General features: G+C 32.1%; 1 protein-coding gene across 1 annotated transcript; it reads left to right on the forward strand.

Annotated features, from left to right (window-relative positions):
* The first annotated feature begins 3,126 nt into the window (after positions 1–3,126).
* On the forward strand, positions 3,127–6,137 carry LOC106626447 (protein takeout). The gene is made up of 5 exons (XM_036357820.2): positions 3,127–3,330; positions 4,590–4,682; positions 4,750–4,906; positions 5,517–5,650; positions 5,719–6,137. The coding sequence occupies exons 1-5, from the start codon at positions 3,222–3,224 to the stop codon at positions 6,063–6,065; spliced, it is 840 nt and encodes a 279-aa protein (XP_036213713.1). The 5' UTR covers positions 3,127–3,221; the 3' UTR covers positions 6,066–6,137.
* The last annotated feature ends 4,006 nt before the right edge of the window (positions 6,138–10,143 follow it).

The following is a 10,143-nucleotide window of genomic DNA, read 5'->3' on the forward strand; positions in this document are numbered from 1 at the left end:
GTCTTCACCTACATTTGCTGATATATTCTTTTCCATATGACATGCTTTATGACATATGTATATACTACATCGTCACCCTCTTTATCTAATTTTGTATTGCTGATCTTATTGCCCAGCGAGTTATCGCCCGTCGACAACACTATTAGATAAACATGACTAAAATTATAATCGATTCACGAAATGGCGAAAAGCTATGCCTTCAAAAGTATTATTACTATAGTAATTTATACAAGAAAAAACGTTAACTTCGGTTGCACCAAAGCTATAATACCCTTCACAAATACAAAGGCCCCTTACAAGAACTTGATTCCGAACGTTCAATTTGTATGGCAGCTATATGATATAGTGATCTGATCTGACCAATTTCTGTGGAGAATAATTTGTTGCCTTAAGCAATTACTCGTGCCTAATTTCGTCAAATAAAAAAATTTTCCATGCAAGCACTTTACTCCGATCGTTCAGTTAATATGGCAGCTATATGTTATAGTCATCCGATCTATACAAATTCTTTGGAGATTAGATTAATGCTTTAAATAATAATACATGCCAAATTTCGTGAAGATACCTCGTCAAATGAAAGAGTTTTCCATACAAGCACTTGATTCCAATTGTTCAGTTTGTATGGCAGCTATATGCTATAGTCATCCGATATCGGCCTTTCCGACAAATGAGCAGCTTCTTTGTGAGAAAAGGACAGGTGCAAAATTTTAGATCGATAGCTTAAAAACTGAAGGACTAGTTTGTATATATACAGACAGACAGACGGACATGGCTAAATCAACGTTTCCTTCTGGGTGTTACTAACTTCGTGGCAAACTTAATATACCCTGTTCAGGGTATAAAATGTGTGCAATTAAACTACTAGCGTTCGAGGCAATGCTCACTTTACAATGAATTAAAAACCGCTGTTAGTATCATTGTCTGATGATGTACATCATATGTATTTCAAATATGTGCATACATTTATACTTATTTTTATTATTGAGAGTTATTGCTGAAAATTATTAAGTGAAACAAAACTATCGATGCAATATGTAAGTATTCAAACATTACATTTGCTCCCTTTAATATGAAAGTGATTAGTAATTGTAATACATTTATAGCTGAAATATCATAAATTAACAGAAAACTCGCAAATTAATATACAAAGTAGCGCCATAAAAAGTATTTATTTAATTAAACTAATACAATTTAACTGTTGAAAACAAAACTCACTCTCAACTTAAACACTTAATGACTCAGTTAAAAATTGTAATAATTTATATATGTAAATAAAATTTAGAAATTTCTAATATTCTAAATAGCAATTACTTAAGTTTTAAATTTTATAGCTTCAATACATAACACTCATGAGTTCATTTCCATTAGTTACATAAAATTTTATAAAGTATGTAATTTCCTAGAGGGATGGAAGTCAAACCAGATGTCAAGTACAAACAATTTTGTCATGTCAATATCAATTGTCTAAGTGCTAAATAGTTCCAGCAGGGGGGTGCAGAAAGACATACAGCGAGCAAAAATATAACTTTATCGCGAGAAATTTGGAGCAGATAGAGATATCAAATGGAGTTGTTAAAGAGCCACACAAGCTATAGAGTCTATAAAGCCTTTGAAAATAGTAAAAACTTAAAAAAAGTGTATAGTTGGTTGAAACCCCATGGAAACGAAAGTTAAAATAATAAATATATAAGGAAGAATAATTTACGGATGTTTTGAGGTCGGGAAGAGAAAGAGGGAGGGCGTGGATGACTTTTTAAGGCTAAAAAACGGCTCGATTTTTAGCAAAACTGCTAGTGTTTCACATAACCTCAAAATTTATGTGAAAAATTCACATAATCAAGTTTTTTGGTTTTTTACCTTGTACCAAAAAAAATATCTCTCACGAAATTTGGTGTAAACCAGGGTTGCGAATTTTTTAATTCAAAAATTTAGGATTAAAAATAAAAATTCCCGATGTCAAGTAGTCGGGATTAAAAATTAAAAATAAATTTTGGATTTTAGGATTACAAAAAAAATATAATAATTTAATCAAATGTTAATTCAATTATTTTTTTAATGCATAATTTGCAACACTGGTGTAAACTTACTTGCTTCTGTCCCAAACACACTGTATCTTTTTATTAAAATATTAAGGAAACCTCAAAAGCAAGTTTTTGTATGAAACATTTATGTATTTATGAAGGGTTGCATTTCTAATAGCAACTATATGATACCAACGGTTTGCATCCAAGGGCAAAATTTATCCAGTACTTTCTAGTCATGTTTTTTGAAATACATATACAAATCTTTTATGATTTATCTTGATTTTGATCGGTCAGTGTGAATGGCAGCAATTTGCTCGGACATTATAACATTGTCTTTATAGGGTCTCCAACGTTTCCTTTTGGTTGTTAGAAACTTCGTGGCAGACTTAAATTTCCCTCTTCAGGGTATGTATACACATATTTTATTTTATATATGCATGTATATTTTGTGACAAATACAAAATACCTCTAGGTTACAAAAAGTAATGCAAATAATGTTATAAAACAAGTTCTCCAGATAAATACAAATAGATATTAAAAGCGCAAAAACGAAGAAGTAAAGCAATAAAAAACCAGGGACAACATGTATACCGATTACTAACACAACAAACCTTACAGATAGTTTCCGCTATAAAATACGTCTTACGATATCCATGGCTATATACCACCTATTTATGTGTATATATCTGAGTACTGATTATCTACAGCCATCACACAAGCCAATACCAAGTCAATACTCGTAATTGCATTTTCGAATGTGAAATACAAAGTTAAAATGTGAATCGACTTGTAAGTTTATATCAAACAAAGTTGCATATTTTACAATCATATGTGTAATTCATTAAATAATGTAATATAATATAGTACAGATGTCACATACAAACCTACATACGTGCATACATGTTGGTGCCAAGAAAATACTTGCTGTTAACCTTTGCACGCCAACAACCCCGCACAGCCCTGCACAGCCGGCCGGCTAACTAAGCACATAAGTGGCTTGACAAGTATGCAAGTGACTAAGTACGTAGTAAGTGCGAGTAATAGCAAAGCAGTTAAGTTAATAAATTGTTATTATTGAGTTTATAAAAGTGCTACAGCATTTCGAGATTAGCCACAGTCGCGTTTAACTTCTCGTTACAAAAACGATTCTAATTTGAAAGAAAGCAGCATCAAATATAGTGGCAAAAGTTAGCAACAATGCGGTATAAAAGTGCACACACACGCACAATGGCTGCGATAAAAGGACTTTTAATTGTGTTTGCCTGTGTGAGTGTTGTGCACAGCTTAGACTATTACACGGAAAAACGTAAGTGTAAGAAGTACAAGTGTGAAAAGAACAGTTGTTAAGAATGAAAAGTGTGAGTCGAATAATTTGGGATTTTAAACAATGAAAGATTGAAATAAATGTGTAATGGATTTTGCTATGAAGTGATAAGTAGAAAGTGGTGGAAAAAACTTTAGATAAATCCTCAGTTACTCAAAACAACATTTTATAAAGTCGCTAAGTTTCTATTATAAATTATATTTTAATACAATGTGCTTTTCGATTTACACTTACAAGAGTGTGTTTCAAGAATCACACAAATTTTTACTGAATCCTCTATAGTAGAATTGTAGGTACTTACATTGTAATATCAATTGAATACATTAAGCGTTTAGAACAGTCTTCCGCAAAAACAACCTAACTTTGACAATTTATTATGAGAGTAAAGAAAAAGGAATCGAGTTCCTCTGCTGACGACTTTATTGAACAAGCATTTGAGGAGAAAGAAAATTTTGTATTCCTACACCGATCTTCTGAATCATCTTTTTCAATAGGGGTGCGGTAGTAATTCTAAGAAGTCCTGTTATCTGTGACAAAATATAAAACGTTATCTCAATCTACATAAGATTTTTTAGTAAAATACAAATAATTTTAGCTTTATTTCATTTTTAATCCAAATAGAGTACTTGTAAACAAACGGTTAAATTTTTTTTACTTTGGGTGGTATCGAGTATTAAATACCAAGGTTGCAAAAAATGCATTAAACAAATTCAATTAACAAATTAAATAAAAAAGTTTAATTCCGCATACCAGATTAAAAAATAAAATAAAAATGATTAATCCCACATACCGGATCAAAAAATAATAAAAAAAATTTAATCAAACCTTATTTAAATTTAAAATTTTAATTTTTACGATTAAAAAATTAATATCTAATTAAAAAATAGAAATTTAATTTTTAATCCAAATTTTTTGAATTATGAAATTCGCAACCCTGCACCTTATATATTATAGAAATATTTTTAAAACACATTACTATATAAATTATAATGAAACGTTTAAACTTTAACGATATTTAAGCTACTAAAAAAATCCAACTACACTCGCACAAAGAAAATTTTAAATGATTCTAGTGACTTAATTAGTATGACCTTAATTTGCACAGTAAATAGCATCGTATGAGAATAATTAAATTATTTGCTAGATGAATATATGTATGTATGTATAAATATATGTACATATGTATATAGACTACCATATATACTTCAAATAGTTACGGTAATATGTTTCCTCATTTGCAGCCTCTTTCATGCAAACGTGCCGAATCAATGACCCGGAATTTGTGAAATGTTCTACATCCAGTATTCAAAAGTTAATGACCGAATTGGGCAAAGGTACTCATTTTTCAATAAATGAAAAACTAAGGTAATGCTATAAAAAGTTAAAATTAAATAATTCTAGGCATTCCGGAAATAACCGAAGTAATTGGAACATTTGATCCACTGAAGATCAAGGAAATACAGTTTGCACAGGATAATCAAGGCGCTGTGCAACTGCATGCCAATCTCACTGAAATGGTGGCGACTGGATTGTCGAAATTGGTGATTAAGGAAAGCAAGTAAGTTTAGGACTGCACAATCATGATGACAATTCCAAAGGCGGTCTTATACAATAAATACACAGCCTCACTGTTTAATGGCGCCACTATTGAAAGAGAAAGCTACGATTATTCGCGCAGACAAGCTACTGTCAAAATTCCAGACGAATTGGATTTGTATTTTTTTCCAACTGCTTGTGGAATCTTAGGAGACTTAGGAGAATTCACACTGGACTGTCCTGTCGGTCGAAAAGATGATGACCACCATTTTTTGAGATTCGCACGGTGCAATCTACTTCGTCTACGTAGAGAAGAACAAAACGTTCACAGCGACACTCTAATATGCTGAATTATTCAGCCAATTCGACGCCGAATTTGTAAAAAAAATGGGGTCCATCTGGCAAAAAAAACTGCTAATCCAACATCATAAGGCACCATCAATTACTACGTACAAATCGGTTGACTTCCGCTACAAAATTCCACTTGTATTGTTGAGAAATAAATCGTTATTTCTCAAAAATTTTCGTTTTTCTTTTAGATTAAATGCGGACAGCCCTCAAATATTTTACAATTCTCAATGTGGACTCTATATAATTACTTATATTCAAATTATTTTAATTACTTCTCTAAGGGTTAGTAAGAAGGACTACAGCTGGGAGACTAAGGTTTATGTGCCCAAGCTACGTTTGGAGGGTCAATATAAAATGGCTGGAAAGATACTTTTGATACCATTGAATGGAGCCGGTCATATGTTTATTGAAATTGGTAAAAAATTTGCTTTTACTTAAGATTTTTATTTAAATTTTTCTATAACTATTTTATTATTTGCTTAGAAAACCTAAACATACTCATGCGCACTAAAACTCGACTCTATGAGAAAGGCGATTTCACCTTCTACAATGTCACTAAGCTGCGCATGGATTTGAGTCCAGGCGGTGTGAAAACAAATTTTGAAAATATTTTCAATGGTAATAGCAAAGAGGTGGAGCGTAGCACTAATCTGTTCTTTAATGAAAACTGGCGTGAGTTCTTCGAAGCGCTGCGCCCGCTCATAACGGAAACTGTGGAAACTACCATGTTGGACATATTGCAGAAGGTCTTCCATTTGGTGCCGGCGAATTTCTTCGTTGAAGATATACCAACTTCAACGGAATTGTACAGAAAGGGGAAGAAAAAGTAAATACAGTTATATTGAATAATATACAAATAGTGGAAGTAATTAAATATAGTGAAATCTTAAAGTTGACTAAAATTGCTTTTAAATCGAAACCAATTCGTAGCATGATTTTTGATTAATTTTGATTAAGACACCTTTTAAGACGGACAATATATCTATTATTTCCAAACCTTAAAATTTTTTGGTGCTATTAATAGCAACAGACTATAAGATCAGGTTTTATGATAGATTAGCAGCGGAAAACTACCCAAGTATTTACACCGAATGTACAATAGTTCCAATTTTTAGTTGAAAATTAATATTTCACCCCTGCGCTCTATTCAATATCGACCTATTTATCAGAAAATGTTGCAATATCGTCCATCAAAAGTTCATAATCTGTTATAGTTCTTAAAAAGAATGTATGGAAACTGTGCAGAAAATTTGTTTTATACTATTAGCTACGTTCGAGTGTAGCCGAACATTTATACTCTTGCAACTTGCAAGGAACACAGGCGGAGGAAAACCTTCAGGTCTAAGCAAAACTTTGTATCAAACTAAGAAAAATATCGCCGTGATTTCATCCTTCTAAGGAAAGAGGATACACTATAATCGAAAAAGATTCTTTCACAATTTCATTAAAATTTCTTACATTTAGACTGTTAGATGCGGTATATTGCTTTTACCCATTTTTGGCACAAGTTATAGTGCGATTTCAACAATTTTTGATGTGACACGCCACAGAATATAATCTGATAGATTTCGCATAAAGCCCGTTTTAACATAAAATGTGAATAATGTACTGGGGAGTACTTGTGCCTTTATTAGGCCTCCGCTTATATTGTTATTCACTCATACACTACATGGGCTGAATCTCTATCATTGACTCCTTAACTCGATACAACAATCAAATACCGGTTTGCTTAATTTCCTCGTAATCATGCCAGCACAAATGATACATCCCTTTCGGGAAGAGTCGGTAGCACCAGAAAATATCGCGAGAGCTCGTGAAATTGTGTTGGTGTATCGTAAAATGAAATTGCCTAAAAAAGGCGTGGCAGCCTAAAAAGGCGATTAAAAAAAAACAATGAATCAATTGTTTTAAAATTTTAGGAGTATATTTATACATATTTTAAGCATTACAGTAAAATTGTTGAAGAAAAAAATTTAATATTTTTCGAGTCACACGCGATCTCCTACAGCGAAAAACAGAGGTCCTCCACTGTTGATTCCGGCCTTCTACGTGGCTGAAACCTACAAAAAAAAATTATCTACATAAAGATATTTAGTAACACAAAAATACAAAAATGTGATTTTTTAAGAAAAAAATATTTGAAACACTCATTTCCGTATGTTATTTTTTGCCGTATAGACTATCGAAATACTATGCAAGAATAAAATATTTGATTTTTTTAAAATTTCACATTGATTTGAACCTTAAAACTCTTTTGCCGACAATGGGTGTTTATGAACTAGTCCCTCACCGAGCGTATTTCCCCTCTTTCTTCCCCAAAAAATAACTTTTAGTAAAAACTTCCACTCAAATGGGCTGATTAAGATGAGACCTAAGGCTTTAAAACTTCACACTATCGAATCGGTATCAAAATCCTGGAGCACAAAATGCATTACTTTAGATGAGGCGTAATCAAAAAATTTACCGATTTTTTAACACCAAGTGATGAAATTTTTTCTCCTTATTTTTTTTATTGTCAAGTTCAAAAAAACATTTTTAACGACTACACGTAAGAAAGCCCTATATTCGGGTGTAACAGAACATTTTATACTCTTGCAACTTGCAAGAATTAAAACACGCAAAATTATTTCAGGTGCTGGCGAAACTATATATATAAACAAGTAAGGAAGGGCTAAGTTCGGATGTAACCGAACAGTTTTGGTTCAGTTTAGATAATTTTTGGCCACAAGGTGGCATACTTTAAACGCATTATTCACGCAAAGTTTTACGCCGATATAATCATTTTTGCTTGACTTGCATACTGGAAAGTGAAAGAATCAGATGGAATTTAAAATGGTGTTATGTGGGAAATAGGCGTGGTAATCCGATTTCGCCCATTTTCGCATTATAACATAGAAATATGAGAAGAATCTTATGTACCGAATTTTAAGTTTTTAACAAAACCGTTATATAGGGAGTGGGCGCGATTATCATACGATTTCATCCATTTTCACACTGTCAATGAAAGTGTCAAAAATATTTGTTCTGTGCAAATTTGGGTTATTATTGAATAGTTTAGGAGAAATACAAGATGTCTTCAAAGGAAAAGGGAAATTTTGATTTCATTAATATCGTTTACACGATATGAGTCGAAAGAAATATACTTTTGAGCTGCACCGAAATGTGTACTCTTTATTGATATTCTTAAGACTAACTTGTTACATAGATCTTACTGCTATTTATACTAACTAGTGTTACTTATTACTAGTTGATAGTTTCTTTACATATAACATATTGTTTGTTTAAATACATTTGCATTGTTCTTAGATAAGGTTGTTTTGTTTAATGTTGTTTTCATTCTGTTCATTCAGAGATAAGGTTGTTTTGATGTTTGTTTGTTTAGAATAAGTAAACGTTCCTTAACTCTCCCCGGTGTTTAAAATGAAATGTCCTCATTTCAAATCTGCTATAGTCGGAGGAACTCAGCTTGAAGTGGGCGTAGTTCAGTTTTGTATGATTCTTCGGAATTTTTACATGGATTGACATTTGATTGTACTATCGCATATTACTATTATCATTCATTGATTATTTTAATCAATTATTTGTATTATTAACTATTGCACAATATTTTGTTTCATTAAATTTTGATGTTTATAAGTATATTTTTAATTATCGTGCTTTTATTTAATTAATATTTTTTTCGCTGATATTATCATTATTATTAATCTTTTTATATTATATATGTAATTATTATTGTTGGTTTCTTTTGATATGTTTGATTTCATTTTTATTAATGATTTTGTTTTTATAAAAAATGTTTTCAAAATTAGTTGTGATATTTTTTTCAAAAGCGATTTCAGAAAAAATCTTTGCTTTTCCTTAGATAAGGTTGTTTTGTTTAATGTTGTTTTCATACATTCTGTTCATTCAGAGATAAGGTTGTTTTGATGTTTGTTTGTTTAGGATAAGTAAACGTTCCTTAACTCGGGCAGTGTACAAGTATATTCGATTATCGATATTGTGTTTCTGTTATAATCGGACACATACAAATGTTTATCATGGAGGAGGAGTAAATTTCCATTAGTAGTTTGCTTTTGACAACAGAAAGGTTAGTCATGTTTTTATGTGCTCTTCGATTTTTGACTTTTCAAAGAAACAGATCAAAGAGTACTTGTATGTATTAAATTTTGCGTTAAAAATGGAATAAAGTGCTCTTGTGGCATTCAGTGAGCCCACTTTGTCTCAAAAAAGTGTTTATTGTACCACTTATAGCACTTATACCCTAGCGCTTTACAGAAGGCCGAGAAGATGTTGATGATCATCAATCATCCCTATGGAAGCTGTCAGATGAGCCAAGACCGAAACAGGCACGCCAAGTTCGATCAAATGTGAAGGTTTTGCTCACTGTTTTGTATGATAACAATGGTGTGGTGCATCATGAGTTCTTGTTAAACGATCGTACAGTTAATAAGGAATACTACAAGTAAGTTTTTGGAATTGTGGAAAAACAAATCGTGGAGTCTGCATCACGATAATGCACCATCTCACATATCAATGCTTATTCGTGATTTTTTGGCCAAAAACTAAACCGTAATCATGCCTCAACCACTGTATTCCCTTGATTTGGCTCCCTACAACCTTTTGCTTTTCCCAAAACTGAAGAGGCCAATGAAAGAAAAGCCACAATTGATGAGATCAAGTCAGAATCGAAGAAAAAACTGATGGCCATACCGAAAAGCGCATTTCAGAAGTGCTTCCAGGATTGGAAAATGCGTTGGCATAAGTGTATTTCATCCGAGGGGTCTACTTTGAAAGGGACAAAATAGATATTGATGGATAAATAAGAACTTTTCAAAAGGAATCTTGTATACATTTAACTTATTAGGAGGAGGAGCCATGCCCACTTTTGAACTTGTTTGCTGTGATCAT

This window comes from Bactrocera oleae, chromosome 2 (assembly GCF_042242935.1).
Source record: "Bactrocera oleae isolate idBacOlea1 chromosome 2, idBacOlea1, whole genome shotgun sequence".
Taxonomy (NCBI): Eukaryota; Metazoa; Arthropoda; class Insecta; order Diptera; family Tephritidae; genus Bactrocera; species Bactrocera oleae.

Coding starts and splice junctions, on each gene's coding strand:
- LOC106626447 (XM_036357820.2), top strand. CDS start 3,222: ATGCGGTATAAAAGTGCACACACACGCACAATGGCTGCGATAAAAGGA. Junction 4,907..5,516: donor TTGGTGATTAAGGAAAGCAA/GTAAGTTTAGGA, acceptor TACTTCTCTAAG/GGTTAGTAAGAAGGACTACA. Junction 5,651..5,718: donor TCATATGTTTATTGAAATTG/GTAAAAAATTTG, acceptor TTATTTGCTTAG/AAAACCTAAACATACTCATG.